Source organism: Tasmannia lanceolata, unplaced genomic scaffold (assembly GCF_043159265.1).
Source record: "Tasmannia lanceolata isolate RefF3 unplaced genomic scaffold, GAP_Taslan_0.1 ptg000037l, whole genome shotgun sequence".
NCBI classification, from domain to species: Eukaryota; Viridiplantae; Streptophyta; class Magnoliopsida; order Canellales; family Winteraceae; genus Tasmannia; species Tasmannia lanceolata.
Window position 1 is genome coordinate 61,839,314 of NW_027518714.1, and position 23,472 is coordinate 61,862,785.

Here is a 23,472-nt window from a genome sequence, read left to right on the forward strand (position 1 = left end):
ATACTCTACGAGGTTGACAACCAAACACTACTTACGATTATTCTTAGAGGTAAGTTCCAAGCAAATCCAATGCTTGTCTCCTCCATGTTGGCAACTAATCCCACTACTCTCTGAGTCTATGCCGCACAACCAAATAGACTCGAGAGAGCCATGGTATTGGGATTTGTTTTCTGTTTCCTTCGGTCAATTTTTTTTGTAAGATGGGCGCAAAGAGGAATCTGGCATTGATCATAAACATATGAAATGTAGAGAGAAATTACCCAACACACCATGTCAAGCAATGGGTAATCTTCATGAAGAATCTAAGTATGGAAAAGGAGAAAATCTAAAAAAAGAAAATGAGTCTTCTTGATGTGAACCAAATGGTAGAAAATGAAAATCTAGAAAAACAACCCATTAAAAAGTTTCCCAGGAAAATTATATTTTTCATAGTTTTCTTTTCCCTTGATCTAAACATTCCCTTCATTCCCTTCTGAGCATATCCCTTTATCACCAAACAGGCTTTGTATCTTTCAAAAATAGAGTTTTAGTCCTTTAACTGGTAGATGTTAGGTTTGGGGTATGAAAATAAGTTCAAATAGTGCAAAGTAAATTAATTTTTTTACCGAATCCATCTGCCATCCTTTCTTTTTCTTGCTCCTACTTGACCGGATATGGTGTTCTATTCTCTCGTGATTTCTTAGTAGGTAAAAACCTTTCAAAGAACTTCACAAAGAATTTGAATGGATAAAAAAAATTTAGTTCAGAGAGGGTCAACTCGAGGTTTCCATGAGGGTTTCTTTCGTTAGCAATGTATGCAACATGTGATAAAATTAAGAGAATTTCTATTAATCTTGGATAAATTACAAAGATTTGGTCAGTGCTTATATAGAGTATCTACATGATAAACATAGAATAAAATCTAGACCAATGCCTAAGCTCTCTCTATAGTTAACATTATTAATGAGACCAATGCCCATCATCGTCTTTTTTTGGCTCTGCAGTAAGACTTACAATAAATTGGGCGGAATCGACTCCTTGGTCATAGTTAACATTATTAATGAGACCAATGCCCAAGCTCTCTCTATACACATTCAAATCAAGTTTGCTATGAACTAATTCATTCATCGGAAGGCCACTTACACTTGGAAAGAAGAAACTGCTTCTATTGGTTTTTTCTCCAAAGAAGATTGTCCCTTCAAGGGGGTCGCTATCTCCCTTCTTATGACCTCTGATTTTTTCTTTCTTTCTGTATTGGTATTGTTTTGAGGGCTGTGATTTTCTTTTCCTCCTCTTTTAATAAATCTGGTTCCACCTAGCCCCAACTTATCTACCAAAAAAAGAGTACTTAATGAAATAAGAAGTGTCACTATCAAATGATAAGTATTGTTATGGTTGATAATAAGCACTGAATCATGCCTGACATGGTGCAACATGAATGGTCATCAAATATAGCTGATGTGGTTCACCTCTCTTTGGTATACGGGGAGGAGGAAATCAGGTTGGATAAGTCCAAAAGGAAAAAGACACCACGTCTCTCTTTTAAGCAGTTGATAAGCAATAAATGAAAAATCCTCCACCTTTATTTTCTTAAGTAGTCTCGTCCTTATGAGAATATGATCATATATAGGAGTAGTAGCTTTGATAACTAGTATCAATTATAGTGGTACCTCAAAGAAAAATATGCCCATATGATGATGAGAAAATGTATACAACTATAGGTTACACAATCATATCATAAACTTTTGAAAAAAAAGAGTACAACTCCTTGATACTTATTCTATTTCATGGATGGTTGTCAATTTTGTACCGTGAGTTTCTTCAGGTAATGCTACATTAGTATCTTGTGGACCTGAAGAAGCAAACGGGCATGGTGGCATCATCAAGCTATCCGTACTTCCTTCCAACATTTGGACTACACTTTTCATAGAAGGGCGATCCACAGGGTGAGACTGTATGCACCAGAGGGCCACTTTAGTTAGTTTTTTTGCAATCTCAGCATCTCCATCTTCCTCAATCCTGAGTCTCAATCCATCTCCTTGATTGAGTTTATTATATACCCATTCTGGAAAGTAAACTTCACTAGTGTTTTCTACTGTTGCATCAATATTCTTCCTACCTCCAACCATATCTAGCAACAACATTCCAAAACTATAAACATCTGATTTGTAGGAAACATTTCCAAAGTTCCGAGAGAACACTTCGGGTGCAATATAACCAATGGTCCCTCTAGCATCTTTCATGGATACAATGCTTTGCTCCTTTGGACATAATTTTGCCAGTCCAAAATCAGATATCTTTGGATTAAAGTTATGGTCTAGCAAAATATTGTGAGGCTTGATATCGAAATGGAGAATGCGTTGTTCACAACCCTGGTGTAGACATTCGATTCCTTTGGCAACACCAACTGCAATATCTTGAAGCTTTTCCCAACCAAGCACTGGGTCTTTAGCATCAGCTGAGAAGATGAATTTCTCTAGGGATTCATTCGGCATGAATTCATAAATAAGTGCTCTTCTGAATCTATCAACACAAAATCCTAGAAGGCGAACCACATTGACATGATGAATTCTACCAATGGTACCCACTTCGTTAATGAAATCTTCGCCATTACCACCAGCGTTTTGGAGGAGCTTTACAGCAACAGTGACTTCACCGGGAAGCTTCCCTTTGAACACAGAGCCGTAACCTCCTTGACCCAACTTTTCCTTGAATTGATCTGTCATCTTTTTCAAATCAGCATAAGAATATCTCGTGGGCTTCATTGATTTATAATCTTCCAAGAACTTTTCAACATTGAGTTGGTTTTCTATTTCCTTTCTATCTGTTTTCCACCAGATGTAGACCTTAATGCTGATCAATGTTGCTATTAAGAGAACAAAGATGCCTATGCTGACACCTGAACATATAATAAGATTGAAGATCATTAAGTAATTAAGGTACATTTATCTAGTCTCTAAACATGGCAGAGAGCTCTACCTATTATTATGTACTTTTTATCACTTGATCCTGCAAAAAATAATAGTAGAAAGTTAGAATCATTACACGTATGGTCTTCATTCATTTCAAGCAATCCAATCCATCAATTGTTCATGTAACCAAAAAGAAACACAGAAATTCTTAAAGAAGAAAAAAAGTAAATGATTAAGAAGAAAAAAAGGTAAGAATTTCTGTGTCAAGCAGTGTTGCCTTCTCTCTCACTTTTATAGAGAGAAAATATGACCGTTGGGAGGAAAAAACGCCCATTAAGATGGAAAAATGTTTCTCTCCCAATAGCCACCTTTGCGACTGTGGGAGAAGATGAAACGGTTTATATTAATGGGTGTAATTATAAAAATGTTTTGGAAAAAAATAATTTTTCCCGGATTTAATGGAAAAAATTAAATCCGGCGATCGTGTGTGTTTCTATGAACTTGGGTTCATGCAGGGTCACCCAACAAATTCCAGCGCGCCCCCCCCCCAGCTCAAGCCTTTCCTCCAATCTGCCTCTTATAATGAAGTGAAATTTTTTTTAAAGTTCCAATGTGGAACTAAACACTCTTGCATTGGAGCACACCAGCTTTTGAAAACAAGTGGAAATTTCAAGTTTGAATCTTCCTTCCAAGATTTTGTGTTCAAGAAGTAACTTTTGACTAAAAAATTTCAACGCGGTGTTATACTCGTCATCCAGAAAAGCCTAAATCCCGGCACATTGGTTTTCACGGCAAGGTGGATGTAGGGAAAAAGAATTTCAGATTTTTTCTATGGAAAAAGAATTTCAGATTTTTTCTTTGAAAAAGAGAGATGTGTAGAGCGCTGAAGTAGGGGGTACAGAGAAGACTCCCCAGACGAGAAAAGAGAGATGAGCAGCAGCAGCAGCAGCAGTATGTGTAATGCGGAATTAAGAAGGAACGGAAATAGAAGAGGGGAATACCTGGAATGCAAGTGATTTCTTCACCGGTTATGTTCTTGAATCCGCATCTCCCTCCTCTTGTTTCACAATCACCGCATCCAGGCACGTCCCACCTCAGCTGATGATCTCTTCTTTCGAACCAATATTCCAATGGACATTTGACGGTCTTGATTGGCTCGCAAGAGAATGGCAATCCCTCCACGCCCTCATCCCCATCATAAAGAAAAACATGGTATTGAGAGCCGCTCAGGCATTTGATAGGAGGACCACCATAGAAGTTATTAATAGAAACATCTGACGAACAATTGAGAAATGTGCAGTTGCGGTCTGGATAATCCTTGTAGAATTCAGGCCAAAGGTGGAAAAGAGAAGCGGAGAGATTAAGTTTGAGGTTGAAGAGGAGGCCCTCGATGCAATTCTGAGGGTCGGCGGATATGCTTAGTGTCTGAGACTTATAATTGATATCTGTCACGAAAACCTCGGCTGAAGATGGGAGGTTGAGGACTGTGTTGGTGCCATTGCAGGAGAGATCAAAGCCAGGATAGGCGCGGCAGCGCTGATGCTGCTGGTCTTCTTTTTCTTCTTTCAATCCAAAAGGAAATCTAATTTCAGGGCCATGGCGATTGCACTTCTTGAAAGGTGGGCATGGATCTGGTTGACAAACTCCATTGTCTAATAATAAAATTATGAGGAAGAGGGTGACGGAGAGCAAGTGCAAGATGGCCTCTGCAACTGGCTTATCCATACTATCTCAAATTTCGTAATTTGTGCTAGTGAAAGTGTGAAACTCTCGTTTTGGCACATTTATTTATTTTAGCATTACCTCAACGAAGACTTGATCGAGATTTTTTTGGGCGGCTGATCAAATCCCAGTTTTCCACGTGGCATCAAAAAATCTAACAACGAAACTTTCTAGTAGCTTCGGATGAGGTCGAGCCAGTTGGACTTTTTGAAGCTTTAGTAAAGGGCGCTCATAAATTCACCCCCCTTACACTGACGCCTTTATAACCGTTCAATTGATTTTACGCCTACGTAGCCTGTTTCCAAAAGATCAATCAGGAAATTAGTGTGCAAGTGATGAGATCAACTTATTCCTGATTTTAGCCACATCTTACGCTCAGCTCAATCATGCCCTCTCAAAACCCTCTCCTCCCACTGCCCTACGCCTTTCTCACAACTCGGAAACAGCTACTTATCCTTAAAAAAAAAAAAATTCCCAGCTGCCAGATATGGCCTAACAAAGCTTCTCTTTCCTATTTTAGTTTTCCCACAGAAACAAGAAATCCTATTTAACATGTGGGAAAACGAGACATGTCTCAACAGGCTAAAAAAAAATCCCAAAATATGAGAAAGACATAGATCTAAACCTTAAATCCCACGAATCTAAAATTTAGATCTAAAAAATAACCTCTAAAATTCCACATCTAAAATATTTTTACAATTATTAACCTTAATTTTAAGATAAAGTGAAACCCACTAAAATTTTCCAATATTTTAAAACAATTAGATCATCATAACATCAACATGAAACAATGATTAAGTGGGATTTCGTTTGGAAAATAATGGCGAAAGTGGAATTGACCAACGATTTGGTCATTTCCATTTTCCAGCATACTTTTTGGATTTCAGGTCACTTCCTTATCTTCCTGCGTGTGTGTCACGGCACGAGAATTTCATCTTTATTTTCCTGTTTTGCTAGCAGACCTCATTATGTTTGTAGGCATCTTTTATGGTTGCAATGGGTCCCATGGTTCCCATCTGCATCCCTCAACGAAGACTTGATCGATATTTTTTTGGGCGGCTGATCAAATCCCAGTTTTCCACGTGGCATCAAAAAATCTAACAACGAAACTTTCTAGTAGCTTCGGATGAGGTCGAGCCAGTAGGACTTTTTGAGGCTTAAGTAAAGGGCGCTCATAAATTCACCCCCCTTACACTGACGCCTTTATAACCGTTCAATTAATTTTACGCCTACGTAGCCTGTTTCCAAAAGAGATCTCCTCTTAGCCTCCCACTTAGTCGTTAGGTTTTGAAGACTTCTCAGTTTTCACTACATTGGTTTTCAAAGGGCATGTTTGGCTACCATGAATTTTTTTTTTTAATGATAAATTGGTATCTCCAAGTTGAGATGAGGGTGAATTGGTTAATAATCAGGAAATTAGTGTGCAAGTGATGAGAAGTGGGGCAAGAAAAAACTCTACTCAAAATAGGATCAACTTATTCCTGATTTTAGCCACATCTTACGCTCAGCTCAATCGTGCTTTCTCAAAACCCTCTCCTCCCACTGCCCTACCCCTCTCTCATAACTCGGAAACAGCTGCTTATCCTAAAAAAAAAAAAATTCCCAGCTGCCAGATATGGCCTAACAGAGCTTCTCTTTCCTATTTTGGTTTTCCCACAGAAATGTTATCAGCACTACTGTACTTTGATGAGGGCACTCCTCACTTTATTAACAGTACGGTATGGACCGCACCATAGGATGATCCAAACCGTCCATTAGATGGGCCACAGCCTAAATAGGTTGTGCCCCAAAAATCATTTCAATAGGTTGAGCCTAGACCTCCGATCTGAATGTTAGAGGGTTGATCCTAACCCTCTATAGATCGGGGGGTTAGGATCAATCTATTGAAATGATTTTCGGGGCCCATCTAATTGACGGTTTGGATCATCGTATGGTGCGGGCCATACCATACTTTTAATAAAGTGAGGAGTGCCCTCATCAAAATACAGTAGTGCTGATAACATTTCCCTTTATATAATAACAAAAACTTACCGTGTCTTTTACTATTTTACCAGCTGGGTATGCCCCGACCAAATAGTGGTCCACTTTGTACATTTGCTGAGCAGAGTCCGATTTTGCTGCTCCAACCACCATAAAACTAATACCCGTTGTAGCTTATTGACTTGAATCCTATAGTTCTTGCTCCAGCATTCGATTTTCCATTTCAGAACCCTAACGAAATAATACAAAAGAGTTTATTGATGAAGTAATCGGGACCGATAGTGGAATCTAGCAAATAGTCTCTTAACATGTTCGAGATCTTTCCCTTGATTTTTGGCTTTTTTTCTCCATGAAAATGGAAAAACTACCCCTCCATGCAATGTGGCATGAGGGAATTTGTTAGGTTATAGTATAGGTTCCACTCTCAGTCCCTAAAGCAGCACTCCAAAAGCTATTACAATTCCCAAAAAGCTGTGTCATAAAGGACAAAACAAGTCGACTTTGTGCCATTATCAAAATATGGTAGTTCAAATATCAATACCCTACGATTTAGTCACTTTCACCGTCTTTGTTTTAGCTTAGCTGAGGATTCGATCCCTCTGCCTTGCTTTTTAACCCATGTTTGAGAACTAGGGGTAGACATGGTTCGGGTCCAACCCGAGGAACCGAACCGAACCGGTCACTTTGGTTCGGTTCGGTTTGGTTCCAATTTTAAATGGTTTGGTTCCGGTTCAAATTTTTGGGAACCGATTATATATGGTTCGGTTATGGGTTTGGGTTCCAGGAACCAAGAACCGATTATATGTGCAGGTTGAGGAATTGGTTTGATTTGATTTTTGCATTGGATATTAGGGGGGTTTAGACATTGTACTGTTGTGTTAACCTCTAAGTCTTGTACAATTAGCCGGAAAATTCTTCCACTTTTACAAGTTTAGGAATACTTGCTCGGTGTCCTGACCAAAATTGGAGCAACTCCACCTTTCCCAAGAACCCTTGATAATTTGCACCCTCTAAATGTCCCATACATCATCTGGATTCGATCTTCTCCCACGCAAAAATTTGAAAAGCTGCGATTTGTTCGTAAGTTCTTTTTGGTGAAAAAATTGTGAATTATTGTAAAATTGTTGAAATTTTCAAATAAGCCAAAAATTCTTAATCACATTTGTGATGAATAATTTACATTTTTTATGATAATTTGAATACATTCCTAACAGAGGCCGCTTGTTGGGAGTTAAAACCATATCTTTAGGAACACATGAATTTTTCGATAAGTTTTTTTCCATGAAAAATCGTAAATGATTGTAAAATTATTGAATTTTTCAAATGAGCCAGAAATTCTTAATCACAATTTTAACGAATAATTGACATTTTTATGATAATTTGAATACATTCCTAAAAGACAGTAGTCTTCACAAACCTCTCATAAGATGTATTTATTGGCTTTCTTAAGAAGCCCTAATTAATCCCAATTTTCCAAAGACAAAAATGCCCCTCTTTTAAAGAAGGGGATGGATTTCAATAAGGGGATATTTTGGGTATCTTACATCCCTAAAACTAAATTTTAGATCTTAAAAATGACCTAAAATTCCAAATCTAAAATATATTTACAACTATTAACCTTTATTTATTTTAAGATCAATTAAAACCCACTAAAATTCTCCAATATTTAAAGGGGGGTGATATATCCGCCCCTTTTGATTACTTTGGACACCCAGCATCAGTGTACATGGCAATCAACCACATTGAAACCTTTTGACGTGAAGTACATCAGCCCCTCTGCAGTCATTGATACACTGTTGTTGGGTGTCCCTAGTAATCAAAAGGGGCGGATATATCACTTCCCTATTAAAAAACAATTAAATCATCAATGGCCCTGTACAGTTGGAGGCTCTCAGTATGTTCGTAGGCATCTTTTACAGTTGCATCCTCATCAAATAGACATGACATGACTTGTTAGCGTGTGGAAAATATAATGCAGAGTACATAAAAGTCTGTACAGACAAAATCACACCTAGTGGGAAACAACGTGCCAAAAAATTCTAACAAGTCATAAAACCTAAAACATAGTTCCAAAATCCAAACCTCACATCCCAAAAATCTAAAATTTAGATCGAAAAAAATGACCTAACAGGGCCCATGGTTCCCATCTGCAACCTTTAACCTTTCTCGGTAGTTTCTCCATCAAATAGCGACGACTTGAGTCGTTACCGTGTGGAAAATATAATGCAGAGTACAAAAAAGTCTCAGTCTTTTCGTCAGTACAGACAAAATCACACTCTGTGGGAAACACGGCAACTCCCAACGTGCCAAAAAAATTCTAAAAAAGTCATAAAACCTGATCCAAACCTCATATCCCAAAAATCTAAAATTCCAAATCTAAATTATATTTACAAATATTAACCTTTTGTTTTTAAGATAAAATGAAACCCACTAAGATCCTGTGGATTTCCTCAGGAATCCACTTCACTTTCTTTTCTTCTCCTTGTCTTCTTGGGCATGTGTCATTTTCTCGGTAGTTTTTCTCATCAAAGACCGCGTTAGTTTGTCATAGCCACCTGTAAGTGGGTGGAAATGTATGATGCAGAGAATATTATAAGTTTTCTTTTGCAGATACAAAATTACACCTTCTTTTCTTAATTTCTTCGTCCTCAACTCTGGTGTCATGAAGAGGAGCAGATCCCTTTCCGTCGCAGTGTTAGCCTCTCTTCTTTCCTTCTTCTTTTTTCTAGGTGGCTGCAACGCTTGGAGAAGTGATTGCCATTCTTCCTGTGGAACTCTCCAAAACATCACCTACCCATTTCGCTTAACCACCGACCCGAAGGACTGCGGCGCAGACTATTTAATTGTCGATGCTCAGCTCTCTTACCAGCTCTCTTACCAGCTAGCTTGTGTTGACAATCGAACCGTTTTGAATTTAAGGTCCGGAGAATATTACGTCGAAGAAATTTCGTACGAGAAACAGGTCATCCAATTGGTCGATTCCGATCTACAAAAAAGGCAATTGTTCTTCTCCCCCTCAGTACAATTCGTCTATTATGACGGATTTTGACAACTGGATATATAGCGGTCTTAACTACACATACACTATTTATCTTTCTGTATTGGTATGGTGTTTTGAGGGCTGTGATTTTCTTTTCCTCCTCTTTTAATAAATCTGGTTCCACCTAGCCCCAACTTATCTACCAAAAAAAAGAGTACTAAATGAAATAAGAAGTGTCAATATCAAATGATAAGTATTGTTATGGTTGATAATAAGCAATGAATCATGCCTGACATGGTGCAACATGAATGGTCATCAAATATAGCTGATGTGGTTCACCTCTCTTTGGTATACGGGGAGGAGGAAATCAGGTTGGATAAGTCCAAAAGGAAAAAGACACCACGTCTCTCTTTTAAGCAGTTGATAAGTCAATAAATGAAAAAATCCTCCACCTTTATTTTCTTAAGTAGTCTAGTCCTTGTGAGAATATGATCATATATAGGAGTAGTAGCTTTGATAACTAGTATCAATTATAGTGGTGCCTCAAAGAAAAATATTCCCATATGATGTTGAGAAAATGTATACAACTATAGGTTACAGAATCATATCATAAACTTCTGAAAAAAGAGAAGAGTACAACTCCTTGATACTTATTCTATTTCATGGATGGTTGTCAATTTTGTACCGTGAGTTTCTTCAGGTAATGCTACATTAGTATCTTGTGGACCTGAAGAAGCAAACGGGCATGGTGGCATCATCAAGCTATCCATACTTCCTTCCAACATTTGGACTACACTTTTCATACAAGGGCGATCCACAGGATGAGACTGTATGCACCAGAGGGCCACTTTAGTTAGTTTTTTTGCAATCTCAGCATCTCCATCTTCCTCAATCCTGAGTCTCAATCCATCTCCTTGATTGAGTTTATTATATACCCATTCTGGAAAGTAAACTTCACTAGTGTTTTCTACTGTAGCATCAATATTCTTCCTACCTCCAACCATTTCTAGCAACAACATTCCAAAACTATAAACATCTGATTTGTAGGAAACATTTCCAAAGTTCCGAGAGAACACTTCGGGTGCAATATAACCCATGGTCCCTCTAGCATCTTTCATGGATACAATGCTTTGCTCCTTTGGACATAATTTTGCCAGTCCAAAATCAGATATCTTTGGATTAAAGTTATGGTCTAGCAAAATATTGTGAGGCTTGATATCGAAATGGAGAATGCGTTGTTCACAACCCTGGTGTAGATATTCAATTCCTTTAGCAACACCAACTGCAATATCTTGAAGCTTTTCCCAACCAAGCACTGGGTCTTTAGCATCAGCTGAGAAGATGAATTTCTCTAGGGATTCATTCGGCATGAATTCATAAATAAGTGCTCTTCTGAATCTATCAACACAAAATCCTAGAAGGCGAACCACATTGACATGATGAATTCTACCAATGGTACCCACTTCGTTAATGAAATCTTCGCCATTACCACCAGAGTTTTGGAGGAGCTTTACGGCAACAGTGACTTCACTGGGAAGCTTCCCTTTGAACACAGAGCCGTAACCTCCTTGACCCAACTTTTCCTTGAATTGATCTGTCATCTTTCTCAAATCAGCATAAGAATATCTCGTGGGCTTCATTGATTTGTAATCTTCCAAGAACTTTTCAACTTTGAGTTGGTTTTCTATTTCCTTTCTATCTATTTTCCACCAAATGTAGACCTTAATGCTGATCAATGTTGCTAATATGAGAACAAAGATGCCTATGCTGACACCTGAACATATAATAAGATTGAAGATCATTAAGTAATTAAGGTACATTTATCTAATCTCTAAACATGGAAGAGAGCTCTACCTATTATTATGTACTTTTCATCACTTGATCCTGCAAAAAATAATAGTAGAAAGTTAGAATCATTACACATATGGTCTTCATTCATTTCAAGCAATCCAATCCATCAATTGTTCATGTAACCAAGAAGAAACACTGAAATTCTTTAGTTTTAACTTTACATTTTCTTTAAAAAAAAAGATCGAAACAACAAATTCAATTGTAGGGATAAAAAAGTAATGATTAAGAAGAAAAAAAGGTAAGAAGCTGGGACCTCTTTTAGTCACCTACATATGCGTCGGGTAACCATAGTGCTACTACACACATACACACATACACCTACATATGCATGCGGTAACCATAGGTACCTACATATGCATGTGGTAAGAACTTCTGTGTCAAACAATGTTGCCTTCTCTCTCTTTTATAGAGAGAAAATATGACTGTTGGGAGGAAAAAATGCCCATTAAGATGGCAAAATGTTTCTCTCCCAATAGTCACTTTTGCAATTGTTAGAGAAGATGAAACGGTTTGCATTAATGGGTGTGATTATAAAAATGTTTTGGAAAAAAATAAAAAATTGTTTTGGAATTAATGGAAAAATTTAAAACAGTTTTTACCAAATAATTTATTTCAGTTTAAGTCCTGATATATTAACTGGTTCTATCGGTTGTTTAATTCTTGTCTGGAGAGAAATTATATTTCACGGCAAGTTGGATGTAGGGAAAAAGAATTTCAGAGTCATTAAACAAATTTTCTATGATTTGTTTTTCAAAAAGGAAAAAAAAAATTAAGCTGTAAACCTACTAGAGCATAGAATTTTTTCAAGGAATATTTTTTCTCTGTGAAGAGTGGATTTCACCTCCGGGCACCAGTAAATCAGCCCATGAGGAAGGGGAAACACCTCTCTTGTAAGTGGCCGAAATTAAAATGCATGGATTTCAGTGAGATTAATCACTGCCTTTCACTTTCTTGTGGCCGAAATATTCATTTTCTTTTCCCTACATCCAAAACAACAGGCTTGGACTTATTTTGTTGACAGAAAAACCATTCCTGCAACATGACAAACTTGTCTGCGTGAAATTAATGGCTTGATGGCAGAGCATCAATAAGAATATGCGTGAACATGGTATCTTACCATATTAAAACTCCCAACTACGAATAATATGGAGACCATCAGTAAGAATATGCAAGAATAAGTTCATTTGAATCCCATCTATGGTATTTCAATCAACGTTCATTCCAATTCAGACCATCCTAGAGTAAGCCCCTGCTCGTTTTGGATTTTGAGAATTGATTATTGTACTCAAAATTAAACATAATTTTGAGTCTGATATTCAGTTTTAGACTGAAAACATCAATTCTCAAATCCGAAACGAACAGGGCCTAAATAAATGTTGTGGACAACAAGGAAGGCACCTTGTTGACACAGAGGGAGGGCCCAAGGGGGTGAAGAGGGACTATCTCGTTCCTCCTTCTCTCCTCCTCTATCTTCTTCTTTGAAAAAGAGAGGGAGAGATGTAGAGCGCTGAAGTAGGGGTTTGAAAACAGAGGGAGACTCCCCAGACCAGAAAAGAGAGATGAGCAGCAGCAGCAGCAGTATGTGTAGTGCGGAATTAAAAAGGAATGGAAATAGAAGAGGGGAATACCTTTAGTTTTAGTTGGTGGAATGAAGAAACAAGTGATTTCGTCACCGGTTATGTTCTTGAATCCGCATCGCTCTCCTTTTGTTTCACATTCACTGCATCGAGGCACGTCCCACGTCAGATATTGATGTAGCCGGGTGTAAAATTCCAATGGACATTCGACGGTCTTGATTGGCCGGCAAAAGAATGGCAATTCAGTCACCCTCTCATATCCATCCTTAAGAAAAACATTGTACTGAGAGCCGCTCAGGCATTCGATAGGAACATCATAGACGTAATCACTAGAAACATCTGACGAACAATTGAGAAATGTGCAGTTGTGGTGTGTATCATAAGTGTAGTATTCAGACCAAGGTTGGAAAAGAGAACCAGAGAGATTAAGTTTGAGGTTGAAGAGGAGGCCCTCGATGCAATTCTGAGGGTCGGCAGATATGCTTAGTGTCTGAGACGTATAATTGATATCTGTCACGAAAACCTCGGCTGAAGATGGGAGGTTGAGGACTGTGTTGGTGCCATTGCAGGAGAGATCAAAGCCAGGATAGGCGCGGCAGTGCTGATGCTGCTGGTCTTCTTCTTCTTCTTTCAATCCAAAAGGAAATCTAATTTCAGGGCCATGGGGATCGCACTGCTTGCAAGGTGGGCATGGTTCTGGTCCACAAACTCCATTGTCTAATAATAAAATTATGAGGAAGAGGGTGACGGAGAGCAAGTGCAAGATGGCCTCTGCCACAGGCTTACCCATACTATCTCAAATTTCGTAATTTGTGCTAGTGAAAGTGTGAAACTCTCGTTTTGGCACATTTATTTATTTTAGCATGACCTCAACGAAGACTTGATCGAGATTTTGACTCTGATTTTTTGGGCGGCTTCTCAAATCCCAGTTCGCCACGTGGCATCTAAAATTCTAACGACGAACTTTCTGATAAAGAGTGATAGCTTCGGATGAGGTCGACGCAGTTGGACTTTTTGAAGCTCTGATAAATGCCAAACTTGGAACATTTGGTCGTGTCCTTAATTTCTCTTTATTTTAAGCTACTGAAATTTGCAATATCACGTTTTTTTATAGGGAAATGTTATCAGCACTACTATATTTTGATGAGGGCACTCCTCACTTTATTAATAGTACGGTATGGACCGCACCGTAGGATGATCCAAACCGTCCATTAGATGGGCCACAGCCTAAATAGGTTGTGCCCCAAAAATCATTTCAATTGGTTGAGCCTAGCCTTCCGATCTGAATGTTAGAGGGTTGATCCTAACCCTCTATAGATTAAGAGGTTAGGATCAACCTATTGAAATGATTTTCGGGGCACAACCTATATAGGTTGTGGCCCATCTAATTGACGGTTTGGATCATCGTATGGGGCGGGCCATACCTTACTTTAATAAAGTGAGGAGTGCCCTCATCAAAATACAGTAGTCTTCACAAACCTCTCATAAGATGTATTTATTGGCTTTCTTAACAAGCCCTAATTAATCCCAATTTTCTAAAGACAAAAACGCTCCTCTTTTGAAGAAGGGGATGGATTTCAATAAGGGGGTATTTTGGGTATCTTATATCCCTAAATCTAAATTTTTGATCTTAAAAATGACCTCTCAAATTCCAAATCTAAAATATATTTCAACTATGAGCCTTTTTTAAGATCAATTAAAACCTTCTAAAATTCTCCAATATTAAAAGAAAAGTGATATATCCGCCCCTTTTGATTACTTGGGACACCCAGCAGCAGTGTACATGGCAATCAACCCCATTGAAGCCTTCTGACGTGAAGTACATCAGCCCCTCTGCAGTCATTGATACACTGTTGCTGGGTGTTCCTAGTAATCAAAAGGGGCGGATATATCACTTCCCTATTAAAAAACAATTAAATCATCAATGGCCCTGTACAGTTGGAAGCTCTCGGTATGTTCAGGCATCTTTTACAGTTGCATCCTCATCAAATAGACATGACATGACTTGTTAGCGTGTGGAAAATATAATGCAGAGTACATAAAAGTCAAGGCTTTTAGTCTGTACAGACAAAATCACACCCAGTGGGAAACAAGGCCACTCCCAACGTGCCAAAAAATTCTAACAAGTCATAAAACCTAAAACATAGTTCCAAACCTCATAGTTCCCATCTGCATCCTTTAACCTTTCTCGGTAGTTTCTCCATCAAATAGCGACCGTGTGGAAAATATAATGCAGAGTACAAAAAAGTCTCAGTCTTTTCGTCAGTACAGACAAAATCACACTCTGTGGGAAACACGGCAACTCCCAACGTGCCAAAAAATTCTAAAAGAGTCATAAAACCTGATCCAAACCTCATATCCCAAAAATCTAAAATTCCAAATCTAAATTATATTTACAAATATTAACCTTTTGTTTTTAAGATAAAATGAAACCCACTAAGATCCTGTGGATTTCCTCAGGAATCCACTTCACTTTCTTTTCTTCTCCTTGTCTTCTTGGGCATGTGTCATTTTCTCGGTAGTTTCTCTCATCAAAGACCGCGTTAGTTTTTCCATAGCCACTTGTAAGTGGGTTGAAATGTATGATGCAGACAATATTATAAGTTTCTTTTCTTTTGCAGATACAAAATTACACCCTCTTTTCTTAATTTCTTCGTCCTCAACTCTGGTGTCATGAAGAGGAGCAGATCCCTCTCCGTCGCAGTGTTAGCCTCTCTTCTTTCCTTCTTTTTTCTAGGTGGCTGCAACGCTTGGGGTGGGAGACATGATTGCCATTCTTCCTGTGGAACTCTCCAAAACATCACCTACCCATTTCGCTTAAACACCGACTCGAAGGACTGCAGCCCAGACTTTAACAATCTCGATTACCAGCTAGCTTGTGATGACAATCGAGCCGTTTTGAATTTCAGGTCCGGAAAATATTACGTCGAAGAAATTTCGTACGAGAAACAGGTCATCCGATTGGTTGATTCCGATCTACAAAAAGGCAATTGTTCTTCACCCCCCCAGTACAATTCGTCTATTATGATGGATTTTAACAGCTGGATATATAGCGGTCTTAATTACTCCACATACACTATTATTGTATTCGTGAAATGTTCAGTTCCAATCAGCAATCCTGAGTATAAACCTACCACTCCTTGCTCTTCTCCTGACTATTTGTATTTCGTCAACGGTAACACCATGTCAATCTCTGACCTCAACGAATCCTGCATGTCGGTAGCAAAGACCGCTATTGATATGACAGCAGCTGGGGAAGTTGACATATCTAATTTTACTCAAATTCAAAATCTGTTGCCCTTGGGTTTTGAGCTCTCTTGGGGAAGTTATTACACATACTCACCATGCTATTGGCGATCATCCCGTCGATGTGAGTACTCAAATCTTATTTAAGGCCTTTAACCGCTTAATATAGCATGTTCTATTACTATATTTGTTCATGTTCGAAATTCCTTCATTGTTGATTCGTGCAAAACGGAGAGAAAGAAGAGCAAAAGTGGGGTGAGCAAAAATGGAAACTCACTCTCATTTTAAACCACGATGAAGCGATTTTCACCGGAGCTATCGTGGGAGGGTGCGATTAACCCCTTAAAATTGGGAAATTTTCGGTCATAGGTTTGGGGAGATAATATTAACTAATAACGTTATCTCCTAGGTTTATTCGAAAATTTTCCCTAATAACCCCAACATTATGGCATTTTTGCAATCGATATTCTCTCTCTTTAATAGAGTATTATAGCATTTTTGCAATCGATCTTAACTCTCTCTCTCTCTCCCTCTGACTCAAGTTTCCATTTCAACATACGACAAAAAAACTGGGTAAAGGGCTATGGTACTGTTATAGAAATTTGAGGGCCAAAAGCAGATATAGAAGGAAGGAGATTTTATAAGGTGTGTGGCCGTTTTAAAAAAGGGCTGTACCCCATTTCGATCCAAATCGTTCATTTGTTGGGCCATAATGTAGTTAGTTTGTGCCCCCAAGATCATTTTCATAGGATGATCCTAACCCTCCAACATAAAAGGGAGAATCTCTATGGATCGGAGGGTTGGGATCATCGCATGGAAATGAGTTTTGGGCCACAACATAGGGCTGTACAGTCCTTTTTTGTAAAATGATGGACTATACGTCTCAACACCATATAAAAACTCATAACTGAGATAGGTAATTAGGAATTTGCTAGAGACCACCGCAGAAGGCATTACGTGGATGGGCTGTTGCATGTGAGAGCAGTCACGCGGGCTCAGATTTTGTCGTTTTCATTTAATTCAATCGAGGTGGCTGCTCTCACATGCAACAACCCATTCATGAAATGCCTTCTGCGATGATCCCTCGCCGCGTAATTAAGAGATTTTATATGTCGTTTGCACGTTAAGTCCTGTGTTTTTCAAAAACTACTGTGGGGCCCACTTCATAGGACATTTCAAACTGCTCATTTGTTGGGCCACAATGTAAATAGGTTGCACTTCTTAAATCATATTCATAGGATGAGACTAACCCTCTGATATACAATGTGATTGCCCGTTAGGATCATCCTATGGAGATGATTTATGTGGTGCAGCCCATTTATGTTGTGGCCCAATAAATGAATGGTTTGGATCATCCTATGAAGTGGCCTCACAGTACTTTTTGAAAAACAGTGGACTACACATGCGCACAACATATAAAATTTGGAGAATTATTTGGATTTCAAAGTAAAAGTGATCATTATTTATTTGTGTGTGTGTGTGTGTGTGGGGGGGGGGGGGGGGGGGGGGTGCATTCTCTGCCCTTGTGGAGTAGGGGTACATCTCGGGTTGAGGCCAACCCTAACGCAACCCGAGATAAGATTCCCTCAACCCTACAGGTTTCTCCAAATCCTAACCCAACGCGAAATTAGATCGGGTTGGCTTTTCCTAACCCAACCCAAGAAAATGCCAACCCAACCCGAGCCAAAATTGGGTTGAACCCGTCGACCCAAGTTGCATCTCTACCGTGGAGCAAATTCCTCGCTCCGTCCCGGTATATCAGATATCTTTTACATTCCATTATCAACCCATTTAATCTTGAAGAAAAAACAGACTCCGTCCCTATATACCGGTTATCTTTTACATTCTGTTTTCAACCCATTTAATCTCGAAGAAAAAACAGAAAACAACAGTGTTCTGTTGTCCATAATGATAAAGGAGAAGACCTAATCTTCAAGTCGATGCAATTAATGTCTTGCTTCCTCATACTCATCTTCTTCCTAACCTCTTTGAATTCTCCCGAATCTCCCTTTCTGTGGGGGACGGGGTGACGCATGACCGTCCTACGAGATCTTGAATGAAATTCTCCACTGCCTCTGCGGAGCTGTTAATCAAGGCTACTGTGTGAGAGGGAAAGAGAAGAAGATCTACGGTTTCTCTACTAGCAGTCACCGTTTTCCAGTGAGGCATTCATGTTACGTCCTCTCGCTTTAGCACCTATGGTGTAATGTTGAAGAAGAGAATAATCACGTTGGTTCAATTCGAGAATTCGGTTGAAGGGCCAGAATGCGCACCGTGCTGGAGGATGGTGGAGCCAATGGGGGATTGTTAGGGTGAAGCAATCCATCCACCATCCCTTATTTATCTACGTCCAATTGAGGGGTAGATGTAGTAGATCCTCTTCCTACATGTCCTTGCCATTTTATGATTATAATATCTCAAGATGGTACATGATGCTCTAAAGAATCTCTTTTCGCTAAGCATCCTATTCTGGTCATAATCTCTTTTGAGCCAGTTGAATTGGACTCCTTACTAAGGCATCCAAGGATGGTAGGAAGCGCATGGCTGTCTATTTTTTTTTTTCCGAATGGCAAAGAATTGAATTAAAAAAGAGAAAAGAAACACTGGGAGAACCTCAGCAATCGAGATGATCAAGAGAAACAAAGGAATGGTTCATTAGCTCGTACAGCTCAACGAGGATTGTAAGAGTCAGTAGAAAATTCTAAAATCTACAAAGGGTGGAAAGGTCAAAGTATCATCCCTTGTTAGTATCTAAGCAACGATACAAGTGGAATCCTTAGCTTAGAGTTTGGTGTTTTGGATTCTTTTTCTTATATTAATTATGTCTTCGATATATGCAGGTTTCTTCAAATCTATGCGGCATCTCATTTCTGGTAAAGCTTTCAAAAAGGCCTTCTCTTTCTTTCGTAATTTTCAATGGAAAGTGTGAAGCTTTATTCATGTATACTCAACCGTATAACTTTGTTTTTCTCGTCTCTTTTTTAGGTCTCAGGCAGTGTATGTTAAGTAAGTGATCTTACTTGACAATTTAAATTTCAATTAAAATAGGGCAGTGATATTTTGCCCCTCTCTGATGGATATTTCCCCCCCTTTAACAGAAAATCACTGCCCTTAAAGTAGTGCTGACTTTGTTTTCTCTGTTTCTTTTTCTAGTTATCCACGGCTTTCTCCATGCCTGTAAATGTTCCATCGACGCCTGTATGTTTAATATTGTAAACCTGTATTATTTCTGTCGTTGGCATCCGATGATACGTAAGTGATCTTACTATGCAATTTAAATTTCAATTAAAATAGTGATCTTTTTATTTGGAATGATGAGATTAAAAGTGCTTTTATTACCAAATCTAATGCATGGTATGCATGTGGTTCTCTATGTGAAGTTGTTTTGCTAGCAAGAACATTTATAGGTGTACTCTGCCTGGCTATCTTCTTGGCATATAAGTTACGAATCAGACATATTTGGATGGATGCCACAGTTGAAGAGTTCTTGACTAAGCACGGAAGTCGGACGCCAACAAGATACTCTTACTCAGATATTAAGAAGATGACCCATGGTTTCAAAGAAAAATTAGGCAAGGGAGGCTTTGGCACCGTCTTTAAAGGAAAACTCCGAAGCCGTCGTCCGGTCGCCGTAAAGATGTTGGCCAATTCTAAAGCTAACGGGCAAGATTTCATCAATGAAATTGCTACCATAGGAAGAATTCATCATGTTAATGTGGTTCAACTCATCGGATTCTGCTCAGAGGGTTCAAAAAGGGCTCTTATTTATGACTACATGCCTAATGGGTCTTTGGAGAAATACATTTTTCCTCAACAAGAAAGCATTGGCCATTTGAGTTGGGAAAAAACGTACAAGATCGCATTAGGAATTGCACGAGGGATCGAATATCTGCATCGAGGTTGTGACATGAGAATTCTACATTTCGATATCAAGCCTCACAACATCCTTCTTGATGAGAATTTTATCCCAAAAGTTTCTGATTTTGGACTAGCTAAGTTTTATCCCACGGAAAAAAGCATTGTGTCCGTCACGGCCATAAGAGGAACCCCCGGATATATTGCCCCTGAACTATTTTTGCAAAATCTCGGGGGCGTCTCTTACAAGTCCGATGTCTACAGTTTTGGGATGCTTCTAATGGAGATGGCAGGGAGGAGGAGCAATTTTAACCATGAGGCGGAGAATTCGAGCCAAATTTTCTTTCCGTTATGGATTTATGACCAGGTTAGTCAAGGAGATGATATTGAATTAGAGAATGCTAGTGATGATGAAAAAGAAGTAGCAAAAAAGTTGATTATAGTGGCGTTATGGTGCATACAAATGAAGCCTGCAGATCGTCCTTCAATGGGCAAAGTGTTAGAGATGGTAGAGGGAAGTGTGGAGCTTCTACAAATACCACCCAAGCCTTCCCTATCTTCTCCAACACGGGTGATTTATGAAGATGATGCAACACAAATGGATACCATGGGATCATCAACTAGTTCTGAAATTGAGTTAGTTTCGCAAGGTGACGAAGAAGCAAGTCTCTTATCTGTGATAGTAGATTAATTAGTGATTGTTATAATGAGAACATGTAATGTACAATGGCGTTGAGCCTCTTGAGGCTTTGGCTTTCAACCTTGAGGTTGGAAGTTTAATCCCAGCTTACCTATAAAGAAAAAATGTAATATACAGGGATAATACTTGGCATATGAACTGCTATATGTATTATGGTAAATGACAGTATGGCTACATGGACACTTCGGATAGTGATAGAGATGAAGTTTTTCATGATCCTGAGACTCATGTGGTACTAGCACATGCGTCTAGCAAGATTTCAACTATGGGTCTAGTAAGCTCGTCTTTCAATAATGCATAATCCAAATCTATGGAGCCTAGTACTATTGGATGTTTTCCTTCTACTTGCTAAAATCAACCTATTCAGATACTCTATCCTAGACGGGTATTTAGAAATAGAACTGAGGTTAATGGTGTAGATATAGTTTATAGTCATTTATATGGTCACTCCTAATAACACATATTAATCTATAATAGAGGTTTAAATTAGTTCAAGGTTTTATATAATCTAACTATTAGAAAAGACTAATTAGATTGGACTCAAGGTTTGAGGATTTTATAGACTCCCTCACATAGAGATTTTATAGACTAATTTCGAAATCACTATATATATATATATATATGAGAACATTTCCTATACACTTGTGTAGGTAAGTTACCTACGCACTACCTTAAAATACAGTGGGGGCCCACATTGTTTGGGTGATCCAAACAATTCATTTGAATGGTCCTCACACAGATAGGGTGTCCACAAAAAATCAGATCCATAGGATCATCCCAACCCTACGATTTGTGGAGGTAAAATGGACGTGTATAAACCTTCACAAATTAGTCCATTTTTTGCCTCCATAGTTTGAATGGTTAGGATGATCCTATGGATCTGATTTTTTGTGGACACCCTATCTATGTGAGGACCATTCAAATGAATTGTTTGGGTGATCCAAACAATTCATTTGAATGGTCCTCACACAGATAGGGTGTCCACAAAAAATCAGATCCATAGGATCATCCCAACCCTACGATTTGTGGAGGTAAAATGGACGTGTATAAACCTTCACAAATTAGTCCATTTTTTGCCTCCATAGTTTGAATGGTTAGGATGATCCTATGGATCTGATTTTTTGTGGACACCCTATCTATGTGAGGACCATTCAAATGAATTGTTTGGATCACCCAAACAATGTGGGCCCCCACTGTATTTTATATATATATGAGAGAACATTTCCTACACACTTGTGTAGGTAAGTTACCTACGCACTAGCTTAAAATACAGTGGGGGCCCACATTGTTTGGGTGATCCAAACAATTCATTTGAATGGTCCTCACACAGATAGGGTGTCCACAAAAAATCAGATCCATAGGATCATCCCAACCCTACGATTTGTGGAGGTAAAATGGACGTGTATAAACCTTCACAAATTAGTCCATTTTTTGCCTCCATAGTTTGAATGGTTAGGATGATCCTATGGATCTGATTTTTTGTGGACACCCTATCTATGTGAGGACCATTCAAATGAATGGTTTGGATCACCCAAACAACGTGGGCCCCCACTGTATTTTAAGCTAGTGTGTAGGTAACTTACCTACACAAGTGTGTAGGAAATATTCTCTCTCTCTATATATATATATATATATATATATATATATATATATATATATATATATATATATATATATATATATATATATATATATATATATATATATGAGAAAACTGTTGGTGCGCTTAAGCGCACCAAAATATAGTGCGCTGAAGTGTTTAGTGATGTTTCTTATTGGTGCGTTTAGGGTGGGCCCAACATAAAACGAAAAACCCCATTTCGTATGTGAAAAAACCCAACGCATACTGTTTCGAGAAAACCTTCTCTCTTTCAAAAAAAACCCAAAATGCTACTCTAGGGTTTGTACTCTGACGAAAGCCCTTCTTCCCTCCGACGGATTCCCTCCTTCGCCGACGGCGTCCCACATCCCAGGTTAGTACCATTTTAATTTTTTCTTCCCTTCAAACCTTTTTTTTTTCTCTTTCCTTCCATACAAGAAGAGAAGGAGAAAATCTGATTTTTTGATGAAATATCCATAAAAAAATTGAGGAAGGAGATGATGGTGAAATCAGATGGGGTTTCCTTGTGTGGTTTTCTTGGGTTTTTTTCTGTTTTGGGTTTTCATGGTAGAGGAAGGAGATGATGGTGTTTTCAGAAGGGGTTTTTCGTTTTACACATGTTTTTTTATTGATTTTTAGGTGAAATATCCATGAAAAATCTGATTTCATATGTGAAGAAACCCAAAAATGAATTTTGTAAATAAGAATGGAGTTTTATCTAGGGTTGCTTCCTTTGGGATCTGTTGCTAATTTTAGAAATTCAGGTTCTTGTTTTTCTCCTCCGTCCAGGTTAGTCCGATTTTTTTGTTTTTTTTCCTTCATACCCAGAATAGAAATGAGGGTTAAGATCATCCTATGGATATGATTTATGGGTCACAACCTATTTACATTGAGGCTGAACAAATGGACGGGTATCGATCATCTACAGTGACCCACCCATCATATAATTTCTTATTTTTTTCCCTTTCATTTAGCAGGAGAAATGGTGGACGAAGAGTCTCTCTAGTATCTCTAACGTTTCTGCTACAAAGAGCCCTTTGTCAAGTTTGCAGAAGAATTTTCACACAGAA

The 23,472-nt window shown here is 38.6% G+C and overlaps 4 protein-coding genes across 4 annotated transcripts in view; 1 reads left to right on the forward strand and 3 right to left on the reverse strand.

Moving 5' to 3' along the window:
• LOC143861245 (ALBINO3-like protein 2, chloroplastic) overlaps window positions 1–23,472 on the reverse strand; it is a 97,768-nt gene that overhangs the window by 40,399 nt on the left and 33,897 nt on the right. The window lies entirely within an intron of this gene.
• Window positions 1,644–4,729, reverse strand: LOC143861244 (rust resistance kinase Lr10-like). Its single transcript, XM_077372173.1, has 3 exons — window positions 3,893–4,729; window positions 2,959–2,988; window positions 1,644–2,878 (listed from the first exon to the last, which is right to left on the reverse strand). Exons 1-3 carry the CDS (start codon window positions 4,614–4,616, stop codon window positions 1,755–1,757), a joined length of 1,878 nt encoding a protein of 625 aa, XP_077228288.1. The 5' UTR covers window positions 4,617–4,729; the 3' UTR covers window positions 1,644–1,754.
• Window positions 10,010–14,228, reverse strand: LOC143861242 (rust resistance kinase Lr10-like). Its single transcript, XM_077372172.1, has 3 exons — window positions 13,053–14,228; window positions 11,428–11,457; window positions 10,010–11,347 (listed from the first exon to the last, which is right to left on the reverse strand). The coding sequence occupies exons 1-3, from the start codon at window positions 13,789–13,791 to the stop codon at window positions 10,224–10,226; spliced, it is 1,893 nt and encodes a 630-aa protein (XP_077228287.1). The 5' UTR covers window positions 13,792–14,228; the 3' UTR covers window positions 10,010–10,223.
• LOC143861241 (LEAF RUST 10 DISEASE-RESISTANCE LOCUS RECEPTOR-LIKE PROTEIN KINASE-like 2.1) lies at window positions 15,526–21,016 on the forward strand. Its single transcript, XM_077372171.1, has 5 exons — window positions 15,526–16,371; window positions 19,088–19,120; window positions 19,233–19,253; window positions 19,401–19,499; window positions 19,628–21,016. Exons 1-5 carry the CDS (start codon window positions 15,675–15,677, stop codon window positions 20,791–20,793), a joined length of 2,016 nt encoding a protein of 671 aa, XP_077228286.1. The 5' UTR covers window positions 15,526–15,674; the 3' UTR covers window positions 20,794–21,016.